Genomic DNA, 21,176 nt, shown 5'->3' on the forward strand with positions numbered 1-21,176 from the left:
CAGTCTCGTTGGGAGGAGCTTTCTCAATATAAGTCAACATCTGAGTTGTCTGTAGAGGCAACCCGGTATGTGGCTATAAGGATTGCTCGACATCAGACATACCAGTTCCTCATGGGTTAATGTCCCGAGTTTCAGGCACTTTGGACCCAAATTCGTAGCACCACCTCATTACCTTTTTTTTTATTTTAAACATTTGCGACCATTGATAGTGATGAGTGTCATCGCTGTGTAGTTCCCTCTCAGACCCAGACTCTTGGTATTATCTCTGCTCTAACTACAGATCAGATGGCCTTAGGAGCCAATTCAGGTTTTTCTAACTCTCGTACTCAGGGATCTAGGAATAGAAGTCGTGGAGGCTGTGACCGTGGCCTTGGTAAAAGGAGTGGCCCTACTTGCAGCAATTGTGGGAAGACTGACCATAAGCCTACTGCTTCCAGCTCTATCCCCATTTGTTGCGATCATTTGCCGCTCCTTTGAAAAAATCTGCTCCCCGCGCTGCAACTATGGAGTCATCATCAATTCGTCTTACTGATACTTTTGCTCCCATTGGCACTATTGATCTATGACAACTTCAAACTCAAATTACGGAATCAAATCCATGCTCATACTCATTAATCCTCAACTGTGACATCAATTATTACGCTTCTAGTTACATCTTTTGCATTCCATGTTACTTAAGTTGGCTTTACTGCTCTGACTTTGATAATTGATTCCGGTGGCTCTGATCATATGACCGGTGAGTCTAACAAGGAGGTTTACCTTGTTAATGGGTCCCTTACTCTTATCCTTAGTAAAAGTACCATCCCCTTATCTTCTGATTTTTCACTTGACATTGTGCTTCATGTTCTTATCTTTTAACCTTTTGTCTATGAGTAGTATTACTAAATCTCTAAACTGCTCTGTAACATTTTTTCTAGCTCACTGTACTTTTTAGGACCTGACCTCGAGAAGGAATTTTGGCAAGGGGTATGAGAAAGATACTTGTTTGGATCTCAACCTACTGCGGCTCCAACGTTTGTGCTTCCACTCTCCGGAAGTCATATTTTTTCTTCTTAGACCCTAGATTTATGGCATGCTCACTTAGGACATACTAATTTCCAGCATTTATGTTCTTTATTTCTTATATTAAAAACTTCTAAACACACATAACGTTTATATTCCTCACATGCATCGATTTAATAAAATGTTTAATTTAATTCATTTTGATGTGTGAGGATCTTCTCATGTTACTACTTTTAATGGTCATAGGTATATTTTGTTACATTTATTGATAACTATTCTTGTTGTACTTGGGTTTATTTGATGCGTTCTCGCTCTGAGGTACTCCACATTTTTATTAATTTACTTTAAATGATTCAAACCCAATACAACATCACAGTTAAATCTCTTAGGTCTGATAACGGAGGAGAATACATTTCTGATGGGATTCAATCTCACCTACATGAACAGCATGGTATACTTCATCAGTTTACTTGTCCCCACACTCCTGAACTGAATGAGGTGGCAGAACGCAAGAATCGTCACCTCATGAACATTGTTCGTTGTCTTCTTCGAAGTATGAATGTTCCCAAGTTATATTGGAATATGACAATCCTCACTGCGACCTTTTTCCTTAACCGCATTCCTAGTCGCACTTTAGGGGGACAAGTGCCTTTTCATGTTCTTCGACCTGATAGCACTCTCTTCCCCATTACACCCAGTCTTTGGATGTACTTGTTTTATTTAGGATAGGACTCCTTAGCACACGAAATTAGATGAAAAAGCCATTCATTGTGTTTTCTTGGGTTACGCATCTATGTCAAAGGGATATCGTTGTTATGACTCCCTATCTCATCGTGTAATTCATTATCTAGATGTAACATTTTTTTTAAATGTTCCTTTTTTTCGTACATCTTTGCAGGATCGTTCTTTTATAATGCTACCTTATCTAGTTTTCTCTCCACCTTCATCTTCTTTGCAAAACTCTTCTCCTTTTACCGAATTCATCTTCTTCTTTGCCAACTCTTAAGGTCTACACTTGTCACCTTCGCCTCTCACCAGACTTGCCAACCTTATCCTTGGACTTAGGTATATCCTCTTCTACTCTAACACCTATTCCTTCCATTTCTAACTCACTTACTTATTGCACTTCGCAAAGGTAAGCGAGGGTGTGTTACTAATCACCCTATTACCTAATTTGTTTCTTATCAAGGAATTTCTCCTTATCAAGCCTACTTTGTTGCTAGTGATTCCATTCAAGTTCCTCAATCTATTAGAGGCTTTGTGAGATCCTAAGTGGACTGGAGCCATGACTGCTAAGATGAATGCTTTGCAGAAAAATCACCTGGGAACTGGTTTATCTACCATCTAAGGAACAGACTGTTGATTATAAATGGGTGTTCACCGTCAAGTATCTCGTGGATGGCACTATTAATCAATACAAAACCCGCCTAGTCGCTAAAGGATTTACGTAAACTCTAGTTTGGTGCTACATTTGCTCATATAGCTAAACTCTCTACAACCCGCATCCTCATCTCTTTAGTAGCTGGTCATTCCTGATCTCTTCACCAGCTTGATGTGAAAAATGCATTTCTGAATGGGGATCTAACTGAGGTTATCTATATGGACACCCCTCCCAAGTTTCGTCTTTAGAGGGAATATTGTAAAAAAAGTATGTCGTCTTCTCAAATCTTGGTATAGTCTAAAGTAGTCTCTACGAACCTGATTTCAACGTTTCTCTAAGGTCATTTTATCTATGGAGTTTTCTAGATGCCATTCAAATCATACTTGTTTTGTTAGTCGAGGAGTGGATGTCCGTTTCACTATTGTATTAGTATATATGGATGATATTATAGTAACTGGAGACCATACACAGTGAATTGACAAGGTAAAAATGGGTTGTGTTTGAGGTTAAGGATTTGAGTTCCCTCAAATACTTCTTGGGGATAGAAGTGACCCACTTTCATCATGGTATTTCGCTATCTCAACGCAAATACACACTAGATCTCCTTCAGGACACTGGGATGTTTGGGTGTCGTTCTGCCTCCTCCCCTATGGATCAGAATTATCGTCTTCATGCCAAAGTTAGTAATTTATTACTTGATCTTTCTTTTTATTAGAGACTTGTAAGCCGCCTAATTTATCTAACACAAGACCGGACTTGACCATTGCGATTAGTCAGTTCATACACGTCCACACACTTCTCATCTTGATGCAGTTTATAATATTCTTCGGTACTTCAAGTTTCTTCCTAGTCTTGGACTTTTCTACTCCTCCACTGCTCAACCACATTTGTCCTACTTCACTGATGCAGATTATGCTGGTTCTCTTACAGATAGGAGATCTACCTCTGGGTTCTTTACTTTCCATGGTGGTAACCTGATCTCATGGAAAAGTAAGAAACAAAGTGCGGTTTCCAGCTTTTTCGTTGAAGCTGAGTATCGTAGTATGGCCCTTGGCATTTGCAAGCTTATTTAGATTAGATCTTTCCTGATGGAGCTCGATTTTCCGATCTCTGGCCCTTCTACGTTGTTTTGCGACAACAAGTCTACCATCATGTTTGACTCTAATTCAATCATTTATGAGAGAACCAAATATATAGAGTTGATGTTCACTTTATTAAGGAGAAAGTTCGCTATGGTGCTCTATAGATAGTCTTCGTACCTTCTTCAAAATAATTTGTTGATATACTTACGAAGTCTGTCGGTCCTTCTGTCACTAACTCTCATCTTGTCAAGCTGGGTTTAGTTTATATATTTCCTCAAGCTTGAGGGAGAGTATTGGAAATAATGTAGTTAGCTTATTTTAATTCTATGTAAGGGCGTTTATGTCTATTTACGTTTTAAGTCTTATGTACATCTATCAAGCTCTTATTAATGAAACTTGAGAATTACATTTCTAAAATTATTTTATTTGAACCTAGGACGTGGGAACAACACTCCACACGTTTTATCACTTAGCTAAGTTGGCACTTCTCAAATTTAGTTATTTATCATACCCAAGCTCTAGAAAAACAGGACCTACAAAAAAAATTAAAAGAGTTTTGCTGAGCTTACCATTGGAATTCCCAAGGCCTTCAGATCCTCGTCATTCATGTGCATCAGAGCAGTCATGTCAATCTGTAGAAGTGATACGAGATGTTAAACTAAATACAAGATGTTCCATTAAAGATATTGTAACAATAGAAGCAACCATTCAAAAATCGCATACTTCCTCCGCTTGAAATGTGATAAGATATTTTTCAAGACCCAAGGAATGCAGCAAACCATCCACCGTATCAGCCTGCACAGGTAGTTACATGAATTTAAAATGAAAATGAATACCAAACTACTCATGCAAATTAATTGATTCAAGCAAATAAGTAACCGCAAAAATTATGAAGTAGATTTAGGCAAGAATTATCAATCTAACGAGGGTATTACCTTTCAACAACAAAAAAAAATCTAACGAGGGTATAAGAAAAAGAACAACATTTCCAATGGAGAACTTTTTTTTCTCTAATAAAGTGATGAAAGTGGATTTTTTTTTTTTTTTTTGAACCGTAAAAGCGAATTGTATTAAAAGTGGTCAAGGTGACCAACAAATAGTACAAGAGGAACGACAACCAACCAAAAACAAAGTAGATTTAAGTGAAGAAAAGGTACAAAAGATTGGGGTTGAGAGCATTCATTGTACAAAAAGGTCTAAAGTTCCATTAGAAAATAACTAGTGCTAAGGTTTCGCAATCAGCTACTTCATTCACAACACGTCTCCTAGATGCAATAGCACCGAAAAACAAAGACAAACGAACCTTTTTCTATAGTTAATGTTGAATTCTCTCTCCCCCTGAAACACGGCTTCTTAGAGGAAGAAAAAGTTTTCTTTTTTTCTTTCGACCTAATTTGTGTTTCGCTTCTTTTACAAAGCAAAGAGAATTATGCTATGGACATTTTCTTTAATGTTTCTTTGAAGGAATCTAAACTATAGAAATACTAAGCTGCTTGTACAAATACATAGCTAGTGTGACGATCAAGGTAAATACTGCCACGTGGCATATTGGTCCACTGACCCCCATGAATTTTTGCATCACTCAAAGACCAACCCACAGCCCAAAAATATGCCAAATAAGTGATTCCTAGCTGTTGGATTTGATTACTTATTTATCATGGGCTTCGTGGACTGGCCATGATTGTAAGACATTGGGTTCAACCCACTAATATAAAGATATGCTCAAATCCAATGACTAGGAAACACCCATCAGGCACTATGAGCCAAACATTGATTCAACAATAATATCATTCAAGGGACTAGTGGGCCAAACGATGTGCCACATGGAAATATTTGGTGTGACCAACATGTGAGGCGGGTATGTGAGCAACATGAGGGAAGGTTATTTGGGACCAACACCTACAAAAGCTTGCCTCAATTAAATTAGCATATGATATTGCAAATTCTATTAATATTAACCAATGTTTTATACTAAACAAGATCTGGTAAATAGATGATACCCCCCCTTCACTCCTGAACAAAAGTCACTTGCACAACCTTAGAAAATAATCTACAAACAAGCAATGATCTTCCATACCAATTATAGGACACAAAATTACCATGAATTTTTTTTACAAGAAATGACGCTGAAATAAATTGAAGCATTAATAAAGAATGAATAAATTATGCATTCCATCTCGTATGATTTTTCAATTGTTTTTTGGTTTTCCGATTTTATTTCAATCGTTGTTTCCTTGGCCTCTCAACCCTAATAGCATTTCATAGAATATCCCTAGGGATACTCTATATTTTTTTGAGATTTTTTTAATCTTTGTGCGAGTTTTCAATTTACTCCTCCCTGGATGGCAAATTGAGGATTTCTGATGGCGTTGGTAGAGGAGGCCGTAGGGGTCATGAAGGTGTCCATGGTGGTGATTTGAAATATACCTATTATGGCTCAATTACTACACTGAACAATTTTGTTGGGATAAATGGGGTAAACATGTTTGGGCTTAATCATGCTTAAAAGGAACCTCCTCAAAGTTCCATTGATTCCACTTCTCAGACTACATCTAAAACTACATCTTCCGATCTAACCACACAATTGGAAGAGATTTTTCAAAAATTGATTACCTTGATTGCAAAACCTACTCCACCCACAACTACTTCAGGTAATCCCACATTTATGGCTGTCAAGTCTCCCTCATCTTGGATTATCAATTCAAGAGCTAGTGCCTACATGTATGGTATATCTCGTTTCTTTTCTGATTTTCATTCTCTTAATTCTCACATTGTAATAATCGATGGGTCCACTCATAATGTAATTGGGAAAGGTGATGTTTTTCCCAAATTATCTCTTCCTTTATCTTCTACTCTTTTGGTCCTTGATTTTCTTTTTAATCTACTTTATGTTAGTCAGCTTACAAAATCATTGCGATGCTCTACAACCTTCTTCCCTTCTTACTGTATCTTTTAGGATCTCAAAACGAGGAAGATGATTGGTTTGAGGCATGAGAAAGATGGATTATATTATTTAATATGTGATGCGCCTGCTTTTACCTTGAGTGCTTTAGTTTCACCCCTTCAGTGGCACTATCGGTTGGGTCATGTGTCTTTGTCTAATTTACGTCTTGTCATTCCTAAGTTGAGTCTAGTGTCAATTTTAGAATGTGAAGCTTGCCAATTGGGCAAGCACCACCGTAGTTCTTTTCCTAATCATACTAAGAGTAATCAATCTAGTCTTCTTGAAATAATTTATACGGATATTTAGAGTCCGTTAAGAATAAAAAGTTTGTCTAATTTTCAACACTTTGTGATATTTGTAGATGGTTATTCTCGTATGAAAGATCATACTGAATTACCTCGTGTTTTGTTTACTTTTTATAAAGAAATTTCAGTCCAATTTGTTAAATTTGTGAAAATTATCTGTTTTGATAATGGCATTTGAATACACGCAATCTTATATTCAATCTTTTTATTCAGATAATGGCATTATTCATCAGACCAATTGTGTTAATATTTCTCAACAGAATGGTTTTCCTGAGCGAAAATATCGCCATTTACTTGATGTTGCTTACACCATTATGTTTTAAATACATGTACCTAAGCCTTATTGGGGTGATGTTGTCCTCCCAGCTTGTCATCTTATTAATCGCATATCAACATCAATTTTAAATGGTCAATCACCTTTCTCTCTGGTTTATCCTCAAGTTCGTCATTTTGTTATTGCTCCTACAATTTTTGTTTGTGTTTGCTTTGTCCACTGATTTGAGCCTGGGTTGGATAAACTTTTCCCAAAATCCATCAAATGTGTCTTTCTGGATTACTCTCGTACACAAAAAAGGTATAGGTGTTATTGTCCTGTCACTCAACGTTATTATGTAAGTGTTAAAGTGACATTCTTTGATTCTAAACCTTATTTTTTCTTTTGTTGGTGCCTCATTCAACTTAAATGTTGTGTTTTCTCATCAGCGGGAGTTGTCTCTTACAGTCTCCTACTCTCCTGTTCTTATAATTCTTCATGCAGGTGACCCTTCCACTGTGCATCTTCAAGTATATCAACACACTCGTTTCCAAGCACCTTCATCTTCTCTACCAGCCCTAGATCCATCATCAGCATCACTTCAGGTTCTTCCACATCCACCAGCATCTATACTTCTATCTCTAGTGATCTTCCTATTACTTTAAGGAAAGGTACTAGATCTTTTTTTTTTTTGTGGAAGGTAGAAAGGTACTAGATCTTGCACTAAGTACCGAATTGCTGATTTTGTGCCTTTTCTTCAAATGTCACATTCATTTCTCTAGTTTGCACTTTCCTTGTCTATTATTTTTGTTCCTATTTCCTATACACAAGCATTGTCCTCCTCTAGGTGCAAACTAGCTATGGATGAGGAGATTTCAACCATTCATCATTAATCATACATGGGATTTATCTCCGCTTCTACCTAGAAAGCAGGTTGTGGGGTGTAGATGGGTGTATAAAGCCCAATACTTGTTAGAGTTCTTTTTTTGGTTGCAGTGTACTATGTTTGGCCCTTGTATCAGTTGGATATTAAAAATGCATGGAGACTTGCAGGTGGAGGAATATATGGAACAGCGACCTAGATATGTTGCCTCTGGTAAGACTGGACTAGTGTGTGTCACCTACAGAAGGCAATCTATGGGCTGAAACAGTTGCCTAGAGCTTAGTTTGATAAATTTGGCTCAATTGTTATCGGCTATGAATTTGCTAGATCTACTATTGATCATGCAGTGTTTGTGAGACACTCTTTTGGTGAAATGTTTGTATTGATAGTTTATATAGATGATATCATCATCACTAGAAGTGATCCTAGTGGTATCTAAAATTTGAAAACTCATTTAACCTAACAATTCACACTAAAGACTTGGGTCTTCTTTGCTACTTCTTAGGTATTGAAGTAGCTCACTCCAAAGAAGATATTAGCTTGTCTTCGAGAAAGTATGTTCTAGATATGTTATTTGAGACTGGTATTCTGGGTTCTAAACCAACAGGTACTCCAATAGATCCCACTACTAAGCTTGATGCTGAACAGGGGGAGATCCATCTTGATGTAAGGCATTACCATAAGTTAGTGGGCAAACTAATCTACCTGACTGTCACTCGCTTAGATATTACTTTTGTTGTGGGAGTAATTAGCAAATTTATGTATGCTCCGAGACAAACTCATTGGGATGTTGTGTTTAGGATACTGGGGTATTTAAGCCAAGCAAAGGATTATTAAACAAACTTTCACCTAGTATATCTATTATTGGCTTCTCAGATGTTGATTGGGCAAGGAACCGGACTAATTGTAGATATACTTCTAGGTATTGTACCTTCGTGAGAGGTAATTTGATGACTTAACGTAGTAAGTAAAAAATAGCAAGTTGTACCTCATTCTAGCGCTAAAGTAAAATATAAGCGATAGCACATGTTGCATGTGAGATGTTTTGGCTTCAGAGTCTTCTAAAGGAGATAGGGATTGAAGCTACTACCATATATCTATGTATTATGATAACCAAGTTGCTAGTTATATAGCTAGTAATAGAACAAAGCACATTGAGGTTGATTGCCACTTTATTCATGATATGGTAATGACTAAGAAGATATCTATTCCCTATATCAAGTCAGAAAATCAATTGGGAGATCTTCTCACAAAATCATTGTCTATGAGTTTTTTTTTTTTACTTTTTGTACCAAGCTGGGCATATCAAATTTGTATGATCCAACTTGAGGGGGTGTGTAGAGTTCTTATTTAATGTCGTGTGAGCCCAATACTTAAGCCCACACAACCAACCACATGTTTTTAATATAAAAGAGAGGTTGAACCCTATTGGGAGTGACCTACTCATCTCTCTTCTCTAGTTTCCTCCATCTCTTCTTAACATAATCTTCTAACAATATATTTAAGAATATATATATATATATATATATATGTAAAACATAATCTTCTAACAATATATATAGGGTGGGGTTCCTACGACACACATTGCGACACCGTTTTTGTCTTATATGGGCAAAAAGGTTTGGAATGGGCTGATTTTTTTGTGAGGATGATCTCCGTGATGAGGGGATCATCCATGCAAAAAATCATCCCATTCCAAAACTTCTAACCCCATCAAAATTGATTTACAAAAATTGGACGGTCTAAAATTTTTCAACTTGTAAACATGGGGCTAGAAGTTTCATAATGAGCTGATTTTTGGTAAGGATGATCTCCTCACCATAGAGATCATCCTCACAAAAAATCAGCCCATTCCAAACATTTTTGCCCATATAAGACAAAACACTGTGTCGCAATGTGTGTCGTAGGAACCCCACCCATATATATATATATATATATCAAAGGAGAAAACAAAATGGAAATTACAAAACATACAACCTAGATACCAAAAAGGACAATGAGGGAAGAAGATGAAAATAAGGGGATTAGAGAAATCTGGATTGGGGTTGAATTAAAGATTTAGGCTACGATAGGGTAAACCCAAAAGGATTTGAGTGTTAATAAGAAAAGGGTCCAAATGCAAAGTTTTGTAAATTATGATATTTTGATTAGGGTTGGATAAAGATTAAAGGAAAGGGGAAAGGATTAAGGGTTCTTAATGATTTCTTGATTCTCACAAATAAACAAAAAAAAATGTAGAAATTTATGGATTGAAGATGAATAAAGAAAAAAAAAATTGATATTTACCTTGGAATCACCCCAATGATTTCCATGGCATCAACCACGTTGAATGCACCAACATCCAAGCAATAACTGTAATTTTGTTTATTCCATTCATTCTCTTCATTAAAAAAAAAAAATCCTAATACAATCTATATATAAAGAAAATAAATCCAAGAATCTTAATCAAACTAAAATACCAAAGAAATAAACCAATTCCGAACTTTCTCTACTAATTTTTCAACCCTAATAAACTTAAATAAAAGACAAACTAAAGTTACTAAACATCCCATAAATATTATACTAAGATCATTGGCTAATAAAACACAAAAATAAACCCCAAAAACATAAACATAAAGCCTAAAATCTATTATTCAAGCTTTGATGTCCCCGTCAACTTAAGTCCCCAATCCAGTAAATTAGTTATCAAATACATAAATTGATCGACTTCCTCTAAACATTATCATTCTCAGGCTGAGATTAGTCATCACCTTCCTCTTTGTATTCGACTATTCATATTCTCATCTATCTCCCAAGAATCAGAACCAAACAATGGATCAGTTTGTTCATCTTAATCAACCAAACTTTGCAAGCTTCCCTCTTTGTGACCCTGATCTAGCATTTTGAGCTCATTGCTTATTAAGACCACTAGCCTTTTCCACGAGACCCCATGTTAAATCACCATCCTTATCCCACTTATGGTTTCCCTTCACACTGACTGCAATCATATATATGCAAGGTAATTACATCCAACTAGTGGAAATTATTATATTCACTTCATTAGCTTGTGATTGTAACGGGCATGTAATAGATTACGTATTTACGATTTCACTATCTTCTACTTTTTATGTATATTTGTACATGCCTAGGCCATCACCATAAGGCCTAAATGACCGCCTAGAGTCTAGCAACCACCTAAGGGCTAGCCTAAGCATTAGAGATCCTAGCCAAGTTAGGTGCTCGCCTAAGCAATGTTTTGTTCACTATAAAGCAATCTTAAAAAATTATAATTCTTAAGAGAAGAATTCATAAAAAATACAAAGATTGAAAATGAAATTGCTGAAAAACTAGGTTAAAACCTATTATTTTAGAAGTCTAACCACAAACCTTCCTGTAAAAATTCACCCAAGGATTGTTTGTTTAGGATTTTGGATGATGTCATAGCTTTTGAGGAAGGAAAAAAAACATATGAAGGAAGACACGAGAATTGGGGAAAACCAAGATCCCAGAGCTTAAGTCCAATTGCAAAGACAAGCTTATCAAACTCACTGACTACAATCTAGTAGAAAAGATTATATAGGAATGGTCCTTGAAGATGAATACTGGCAAGATAGGGTTGCTATCGGAGGCGATCTTAAAACCTTTTGCCGCGCAAGACAATAAAGAAAAGGCTTGACGAAGCACAATCCCATTTTTGGCCAAAGGTTCCACCTATTGAGTAATTGGTTGACTTGGGGTCAGATCAAGAAAGTGACGCTATGGGACCCATATAAAGAATACAATCATGATGGAGTCTCGCTCAATATAGAATCTTTTTGTTCAATGAAAAGAAAATGTTTTATTGCGCCCTTCCGGTTGAATCCTAGATGGGAATGCATGAGGCGTATGCTCACCCATCCAAGGAATTGGTATGTGAAGATGTGGTAGGAAACGCCTTCCAAGAGGATGTTTGGTTAACCTTGGCAAAGACAACTAATCCTAAGACGCAATTGAATTTGATGACATAATCAGGTAATTTGAAATTTTCCTTTTATTTGAGTTGAAGTCAATTTTGTTTGGAGAGGTAAAAACGATTCTCCAATGTTGTCATCTAAACATTGACATCATTCAAATCCAATTGTTGAACCTCCCCCACTGGATATTACTAAAAGCATTCTTCTTCATCTTTGGACCCCAAATATTTCTCATCGATCGGCAATCAGATAAGGGGTCACTCAAATCAATTCTAAGAAAGAGAGGTTGGAGGATTTGAGGGACATCCTTCAAGTCCAATTGTTGAATATCCCCCACTAGATATAATTACTAGAAGCTTTCCTTTTCAACTTTGGACCCCAATTATTAATCGGAGATCAAGTAGTGGTCACTCAAATCAATTCTAATAGAGTTTGGAGGATTGTGAGGATGAAGCAATGCCCTCAGTAATCCTAATGTTGTCCACATATTGGGTCGTGGGATTATATATATGGCCATGCACGACATTGACGAGGGTCACAATACTCAAGTCTAAGGAAAGATCCTGATGCAATGATAAGGAAAAGCCAACTAAAATATAAATAAGGGAGGAGATGATAAGGTGGCATCTGTTCACCCAATTCATATTATTGACGTAGCAATAATCGTGTATGCAAGAGGAAGGCACTCTGGTCAACTGCAGCCAAGGAGTTAAATGCAAGGTTCGTTTTAAAGAGGATGTGGCAATTGGGGTCTTGAGGCAATCAAGGTTTAAAAGCTCGTCTCGAGGCAATGTTTCAATCGAGAGAAAAAACTGAAATATTTTAAGACAATCTGATATATTCAATCTTTCGGGGTCAATGTTTTGTTTCGAACTCAACTGCTTGGATGAAACATTCACAAATGATACTTAACTTTAAAACGATGGCAACCAATGCTACATATAATATAAGAAAGTGTTGCAAGTCATGCGTCGGATCATTAGACTCTTACGGGGGTAGGTGGAGGGAATGTCCCGAAAAATCGAGGTCGAGCAACATTCAAGTAAAATTGCTTGAAGTCAGGTGGTAGTTGATTCGCGTAAAATAATGGGAGACCCATCTCAATGTTGTGTAACAATGAGAACTTGATAGGCTTCTTTTAGCTCAAATGTCATTGATTCAAGAAAAAATTCAAGTTGGGGCACCGAGGCAACCAATTGGCCAGGTCAATAGAGCAATAGTAATCATGAGACTTGATATTAAGGATGTTATAGCATAGCACTTGACACAGGGCAGGGTTACACTTCAATCAACAATTTACAGATAAGGTGGCATGGTCTCTTTGTGAGACCACCATTGATAATTTTCTTGTTCGTTTTTCGTATTTGACGAACCAACATTTTCAATATATTAAGGTCCTACCTAAAAAGGTAGGTCTAGACATCCAAATCTTGTTCAACTTTGTTTCTACAGGTACTTACTTTCCCAGTCTAATGATCCTACACTCCCTAAGGTCAAAATTCAGAGGGAATGTGGGTGGAGTCTTAGTATTTGTGATTAAGAGAGCTTGAGGAATTAAATGGAGAAGTGGTATCCAAAAATAGTGTTACATCAGTTTTAAGTTCAAAGGGTGGTGCCAAGAAGTAGGATGAGTGTGTGTTGGATGAATGGTGGTGAAACCCTGTAGCCTAGCCTTAGTTGTTCCAAGGATTACGTTGGCAATGGGAACGTCTAGATTATTGAGGAACCAATTATTATTTAGCCTTTTTTATTCCAACCTCCTATAATCATGTTGATGAAAGAAAATTGAAGAGATTTAGATATTTCGGTGCAAATTAGTCGCCACTATTGCTGGAAATTTAGTTGACTGATATTTCTCCATGGATCTCCTTGAATATTACACCTACTGAGCATTGGTATGGGATTGTCTTGTGCTAATCCTGAGGAGGCAACTTTTAGTGTTACCAATTGTTTAGTGGGAAAACCCATTAGTAATGGATGGGAAGATGGAGGAATTGGGCAAAGAAGGTTGGTTAGATGAATGAAATTAGCTAAGCATTTTAGATTTCTGAAAAAAAATGTAGAACTAAAATCCAGATCTAAGAAGAAATGCCTACAATAGGGATATATCTGTAGACCAACAAGATTATCAAGTTCAGGAGTCTGGGAGGCAAATTGTTTATACGCTTGAGGGAACCCCAATAGAAAGAAGAGGCTTCAAATACAACAAAGGATGGTCTAGCTTTGACTAGGTGAATAGGGCCAAATCAGCTAGGACAACCCTTTATTTAGGGAAGAATAACCACTACCAAGAGAGAACCAAGGATTGGCTTGTAGTTGAATTTTGGTGGGGACATTGATTGAATCTAAAATTTGTCTTGAAATGTTTGGCGGTTGGATAGCAGGGACAGGGGGCAGCTGTAATAAGCATGAACAAAAGTCGGGGTATTTTATCAGATAGTTTTTTAGGAAACAAAGATTGATAATGGTATAAGAGTATGTACTTTCTTTCTCATATAGCCGGATCATTTGGAGATTAGTGCCATTTGTGATGTGTTGGGCACTCTGGAAGGAACAGAATAGGACTTTTAATAGCAAGAAGATTGTTACACAGTATATCATTTTAAACATTAGGCCACTTATTTTGGGTTGGTCTAGAGCTCACAAGGAATTCAAACACTTTTTCTTTGAATATTGTGTTTTCAGATGAGATAATCATTGTTGGCAGAAGTGAGATCTATACTTTATTTTTCCCAATTGTTATCAGTGATAGAATTATAGCTCGGTCTGGCTCTAGGTAGGTCTTATTGACCTCATTTATATTATAATCTCTTTTGTTTCTTTTACATACAACTATCGTCTAAATGATAAAAAATAAAAGAATGTGCACAATTCTTCTGTTATGGTACTATGAGGTCAAAAGGATTTAAGGTGCTACAACCTTTCAACAATTGGAAAGCTGGGGGAATACTTATGGTTATGGGACATGAAGGTTGTTAGAATTCTGTTCTGCTAGTTTCTAACAGCCCTAGGGCTATTTCTGATATGTGCGGCAGCCCTATGGGTTTTTGCTTTGTTCGACTATGGGCCTTTCTGTGTAATGGGGTGGGGCCCACATACTTTATGATTAATTGGTATTTAATATAAAGTTGAACCCTAAGACTGCAAGGGTGCTCAATTCTCTCTCTCTCTCTCTCTCTCTCTCTCTCTCTCTCTCTCTCTCTCTCTCTCTCTCTCTCTCTCTCTCTCTCTCAATTCTTCTTCTCCTCCTCTATTTATCTGATTTTATTTTGCTCTTCTTCTCCTCCTCTATTTCTCTCATCTAGGAATGAGCACGAGATAATCTTGGAGGTGTTACAGTTGTTATTTTTTTTGGTGTAAATGGTATATAGAATTTAGGGCATTTTCTTTGAAGATTTGCTTGTTAGGTGGGAGGAGGGTGTGCAATGTAAGTATGGGGTAATTTTTATTTTTTTAGCTATAGCAGCCTTTTGTTGGTTTGTAATGCTTTCTGTCGAGTGGTCTACTTGACCCCCATTTTCTTGAATGAAATTATCTTTACCTATCAAAAAAAAAATTTTGCTCTAGACTGTGTTTGGTTCTTTACTTATTATCAGAGCAAAAGTTTTTTTTTTCCTTTTCTCCCATTTTATGGGGTTTTAAACCCTTATTTCTGCACTTGAACCTTTTTTTTCTGCAGTTTTGTGGTGAAAAGAACTTTGGTTAGTTGTAGTGGAGTAAGAAAACCTTAGATGTGTACCTAGGGCATGGTTGTGTGCTTGTGGTTGGTTGTGAATGAGTTTTGGGGCAACGTGGTGTTGTTTTCATACTTTTTAAGGTTTCTTTTACACCGGTTGTTGCCTCCCTCATTGTGTGTTTGCTCTTCTTCGAGGTTGTTCTAATGAATGAGCGTCGCTTTTCAAGTGATGATTCGGCCAAGCAAATTACTTCGGTAAGGTTGATAGGAAAAATTATCATTCTTGGTTCCATGCTATAAAGGTGATCCTACAAGCCAAGAAGAAAGCGAAGTACCTTGTTGAAAATCCTCCTCCCGAAGATTCAAAGAACTATGAAAATTGGTGGAATGAAAATCCATTGGTTATGACCTGGCTTTGGTTAAGTATGGAAACATCTGTGACTTCCAATGTCCAACTCCTTGATACTGCAAAGAAGATCTGGAGCGTTCTCAAGAGAGTAATGTGACTAGGATATTTGAGTTGTTTCAGCGTATGCACACTACCAAACAGGGTGACAAACCTTTGAATGAACATTACAGTAATTTGAAAGGTGTGTGGGAAAAACTATTGCTCTATCAACCTCTAAGCATTGATTTGGAAGTTCAATGACATCAATGAGAAGAGTTTCAAGTTGCGTTATTGTCTAGTCTTAACTTAGAGTGCAGCGTCTTTAAGGATCATATTATGGCTGGTGAACGACTTCCCACCACAGCAAATGCATATTCTCGCCTTCAGAGGGCCTCACTTACACAGTCAACTCCTCTTAAGGAGTCATTTACCTTAGTTATTAGTGATGGTACTCGTGGAACTCCTCGTAATGGACGCAGTGGTACTCATAATGGTAGTCGTAATGGTAATCGTGATGGTCGTGAAGGAACCCGAGGAGGTCATGGTGGTGGTAGTGTCTCTGACTGTGGTATTGATAGGTCCAATTTGGAAATGCAACTATTATGGTAAGATAGGGCATACCAAGGATTATTGTTGGTTCAAATGAGGTTATCCTAACTATGCCCATAATGTTTCTGCTAATACATCATCCGCAAATGTCACTCAACCTTTTGCTTCCAAACCCTCGATTTTTTATTTTAAGTCTCAAGACAATCTTACTATTCAACTTAGCCAAATCTTTTAGGTATACCTTCCCCTTCATCTACTCCGGTCAATACAGGTAATTCTGCTTGTGTAGTTGCTCAATCCCCTTCATCTTCCTAGGTTATAGACTCAAGTGCTAGTGCTCATATGTCTAGTACCTCCTATCTTTTCTAATTTTTATTCATTTAGATCTCGCACTCTTTTAGCTGATGGTACTTCTCACCTTGTCATTGGCACTGGTAATCTTCATCCTACCAATTCCATGTCACTCACTTCTAGCTTATTTATTCTTGAGTTTCCTTTTAATCTGTTATATGTAAGTCAACTAACAAAATTACTAAATTGTTCTATAATATTTTCTCCTACGTTTTGTGTTTTTCAAGACCTCAGGACGAAGAAGGTGATTGGTTTGGGGTATGAATGGAATGGGCTATATTTTCTTGATTGTGATACACCAGTTCCTGCTTTGAGTATTGTCGTCTCTCTTCCACAATGGCATTATCGCTTGGGTCACCCGTCATTGTAGAAGTTGCGTCAAGTTGTTTATCAATTTTGTCATATTTCAGTATAAGAATGTGAGGTTTGTCAGTTAAGCAAGCATCACCATAGTAGTTTTCCTCCTAATCTAGAGAGTCGTTAGTTATGTCCTTTTGATGTAGTCCATTGAGACATTTGGAGTCTCCTACAAAAATAAAGAGTACTTCTAATTTTTTTTATTATCATTTTTGTGGATGATTACTCTAGAATCACTTAGCTTGGTTTAATAAAAAATCGTTCCGAACTACCTAAAATTTTCTTAGCATTTTATAATAAGATATTTGTTCAATTTGAATGTCATGTTAAAAAAAAATTCGTTACGACAATACCCTTGAATATACCCAAAACTACATGTCTGATTTTTGCAAAGACCATGGTATAATCTATCAAACTACTTATCCACATACTTCCCAGCAGAATGGCATCGTTGAATGTAAACTTCATCATCTTTTGGATGTCACTCGCACCTTATTGTTTAACATGTCAGTTCCAAAATCTTATTGGGTCGATGGCATTCTTACTGCTTGTTACCTCATTAATCGAGTTCCTACACATCTTTTGGGTAGTCAGACACCCTTTTCTTTGTTATATCCTAAGGCCAAATCATTTCCTCTTGTTCCGCGTGTCTTTAGGTATGTGTCTTTCGTTCATGTTACTGGAGTTGGTCATGATGAGTCGTCTCGTGTTATTCAATATGTCTTCTTGGGTTATTCTCGGACTCAAAAGGACTATAATATAGGGCGTCGATATTATACTAGTGTCGGGGTCACCTTTTTTGAGTCAACGTCTTTGTTCTCCACCTTGGCTTGTCAGTTTGATTCTGATCTGGTTCATTCTCGACAAGCCTTGACTTGTTTTGAATTCTTCTGGATGGAAATGAGTTATGGATGACGAGATACATACACTTTATCAAAATCAAATATGGGATTTCACCAATCATCCTTCCAGGAAGACCACTGTTGGTTGTCACTGGGTGTATACGGTCAAGTATAAAAACGATAATTTTGTTGATCGCATTAAGGCTCGATCAATGGCTAAAAGGTACACTCAAACTTATGGTGTAGGTTATTGTGCGACCTTTCACCTGGTGCTCGCCTCAACTTTGTTAGAATTCTTCTATCTGTGGCAGTAAGTTCTAACTGGACACTTTACCAACTAAATATCAAAAATGCATTTCTTCACGGAGATTTATAAGATGAAGTGTATACGGATTAGGCCCTAGGTTATGTAGTTGAAGGAAAAGAACATCTTGTGTGTAGGCTGAAGAAGGTGTTGTATGGACTCCACATGCTTGATTTGACAAATTTAGCTTTGTGGTACTTCGGTTGATTTTCAACGTTCCACCTCTAATCATTCTACATTTATTTGACATTCCACCTCAAGTACAATCATTCTTATTGTGTATGTGGATGACATTATCATCACTGGTAGTGATTGTTGGTATTACTCAGCTGAAGGTTCATTTGAGTACTCAGTTTCATACAAAAGACTTGGGCCTACTTCGTTATTCCCTTGGGATTGAGGTTGCACATTCCAAGGATGGACTCACTCTATGCCAACACAAGTAAGTGTTGGACTTATTGAGACGGGCACTCTGGGATCTCATCCATTTGATAGTCCCAAGGATCCTTCTATCAAGGTTGATACTTTACAGGCGGGAAATTTTTGCAGATACTAAAAGGTACAGGCGGTTGGTTGACAAGCTCAAATATCTCACAATTACTCGTCCTGACATTACTTTTGTTGTGGGAGTGATCAGTCAATTTATGCATGCCCCTCAACAACCTCATTGAGAAGGTATTTATCGTATTCTATGCTATATGAAGGGTGCTCCTAGAAAGGTTCTCTTGTACCGTCCTTCCTCTTCCTAGACTATTTTTGGATACTTTGATGCTAACTGGACCAGGAGTCATTCTGATCACCGATCCACCTCTGGTTATTGCACATTTGTTGGTGGAAATCTTGTTACTTGGCGCAATAAGAAGGAAAACGTTGTGGCTCACTCTAGTGCTAAAGCAAAATATCATGCAATCGCCCACACTGCTTCTAAGATGTTATGGGTTCATTATTTTCTTCGTAACATAGGTGTTGATACCCCATTACCTATGCAAATGTATTGTGACAAACAAGCTGCCATTTTTATTGTCAGCAACCCTATCTTTCATGAGCGCATCAAACATATCGAAGTTGATTGTCACTTTGTTCAAGATTTAGTCATGCGTGAACAGGTTGTCACACTCTATGTGAAGTCGAATGATCAATTGGCTGATTCTCTCCCTAAGCCCTTATCACGTGTACATTTTTCTTCTTTATGCACCAAACTGGGCATCTTTATTATGTATACTTCAGCTTGAGGGTGAGTGCTAGAATTTTGTTATGTTAGTTTCCAACAACCCTAGGGCAGTTTGTGTTTGTGTGACAGTCCTAAGGCTATTTCTGATATGTGCAGCAGCCCTATGGGCCTTTGCTTTGTGCGACAGCCCCTATGGGCCTTTTTGTGTAATGGGGTGAGGCCCACATACTTTATTATTAATTGGTATTCAATATAAAGCCGAACCCTAAGACTGCAAGGGTGTACAACTCTCTCTCTCTCTCTCTCTCTCTCTCAATTCTTCTTATTCTCCTCTATTTCTCTTCTTCTAATTTGCTCTAGATTGTTTTTGGTTCTTTACTAAGGTTAACTGAGATATCAGATGCGTTAGGGGGGTGCATTTTTGCTGCTTCTTTTTTATGTAACTATGTGCAGCATAAGTTCCTTAGGGTGTTTACAGGAGTTGGGAGTGTATTTGTAACTACAAACGAGTTTTCAACAATTTTGGAAAGAGTTCGATAATGTTGTGTGTCTTAGGGATCTCCCATGGTATATTATTGGGGATTTCAAATATTAGAACCTCCGACAAGAATTCATGCGGTTTGGTGATTGAAACTTTATGTACTTACTTTTAGGTGGAGGACTATTCAAGTAATCAAACAATAAAAAATATATCCTATTGTAGCCACAGTCACCAAAGTCATTGACTTTTTCAAAAAATCATTTTTAAATCTCGATTTTAAAAAGTGGGATTAAATCACGACTTTTTGAAAAAGTAGCAATTTAAACAACAAAAAAATGTGAATTTTTTCTTTTTGATGAACAAGCTATTTTAAAAGGATTTTTTCAAAGACCATTTATTTGTAAGTTTAAAATAGGATTTGATGACATAAATGATAACATCATAGTCATCACTTAGTAGAAAAAAATATATTGTCTTAACACTTCCGATTAATCCCGATTTTCTCTCGATTTTTTCGTTTTTTTCGACTTTTTCCCTTGCCGACTTATTCCCAAACCCCGACTTGGTGACTATGATTGTAGCTAGGTTGGGAAGGCTCTTGATTACTAGTAGCTGGGAGTAACACTTATCTAACAGTAATTCAAAAGGAAATCCCCAAAATGAAGTCAAATCATGAACTGTTACTTCTTGACTTTGGCGGTATTACACATCGTCCACTTTGGTGAGAGAACATGTAACCTTCAAGTACCTAAGATTAAAAACAATGTGGGGGAATGGTGCAATTCATTTTCTTTTGAGGGGATGGGAGAGTTTGTATTTTGTAAGAAGTTGAAAACCTCGAGAAAAAGCTCAAACAATGGAACTTGGAGGTGTTCATGAGAGTGAGCCTCAATAAGAAGAGAATTTGATAATTGATAAAAGAAAAACACACAACACCCATCGGTGGAAAGATGTAAGAAAATAAACTCAAGGCAAAACACCAAGGGTGATTCAGATTAGAAGATTGGTTCACTTTGTTTCTTTTTTCTTCTTCAATCGGTTGGGAAGCACTCGTCACAATAGATCATGATAATTTATTTTCCACTGGTAGCCAGATGGTGGTTCTTGCTAACAGTAAGGGAGGTTTAGCAATATATATGTTAAGAGTATTTGTATTGTATTAAGGTGTTCAATGATACATTGAATCCTTATCTTAATGGGATTAGGATTAGATAAGATGGTTGGATTAGTTAGGTTAGTTATTGGTTTTGTAGCTTGACAATTCCTTTATCTAAT

General features: G+C 37.0%; 1 protein-coding gene across 3 annotated transcripts in view; it reads right to left on the reverse strand.

Annotated features, from left to right (window-relative positions):
• The window catches only part of LOC147382574 (uncharacterized), a 30,777-nt gene that overhangs the window by 2,801 nt on the left and 6,800 nt on the right, over window positions 1-21,176 (reverse strand). For all 3 annotated transcript variants that reach the window (XM_086427343.1, XM_086427341.1, XM_086427342.1), the window contains exons 4-5: window positions 4,189-4,260; window positions 4,035-4,097 (exon numbers count right to left, since the gene is read on the reverse strand). In XM_086427343.1, coding sequence (XP_086283469.1) covers window positions 4,035-4,097; window positions 4,189-4,260 — 135 coding nt within the window. The remainder of the gene's footprint in view (window positions 1-4,034; window positions 4,098-4,188; window positions 4,261-21,176) is intronic.

This window comes from Akebia trifoliata, chromosome 16 (assembly GCF_017979445.1).
Source record: "Akebia trifoliata isolate Shusen 1 chromosome 16, ASM1797944v1, whole genome shotgun sequence".
NCBI lineage: Eukaryota > Viridiplantae > Streptophyta > Magnoliopsida > Ranunculales > Lardizabalaceae > Akebia > Akebia trifoliata.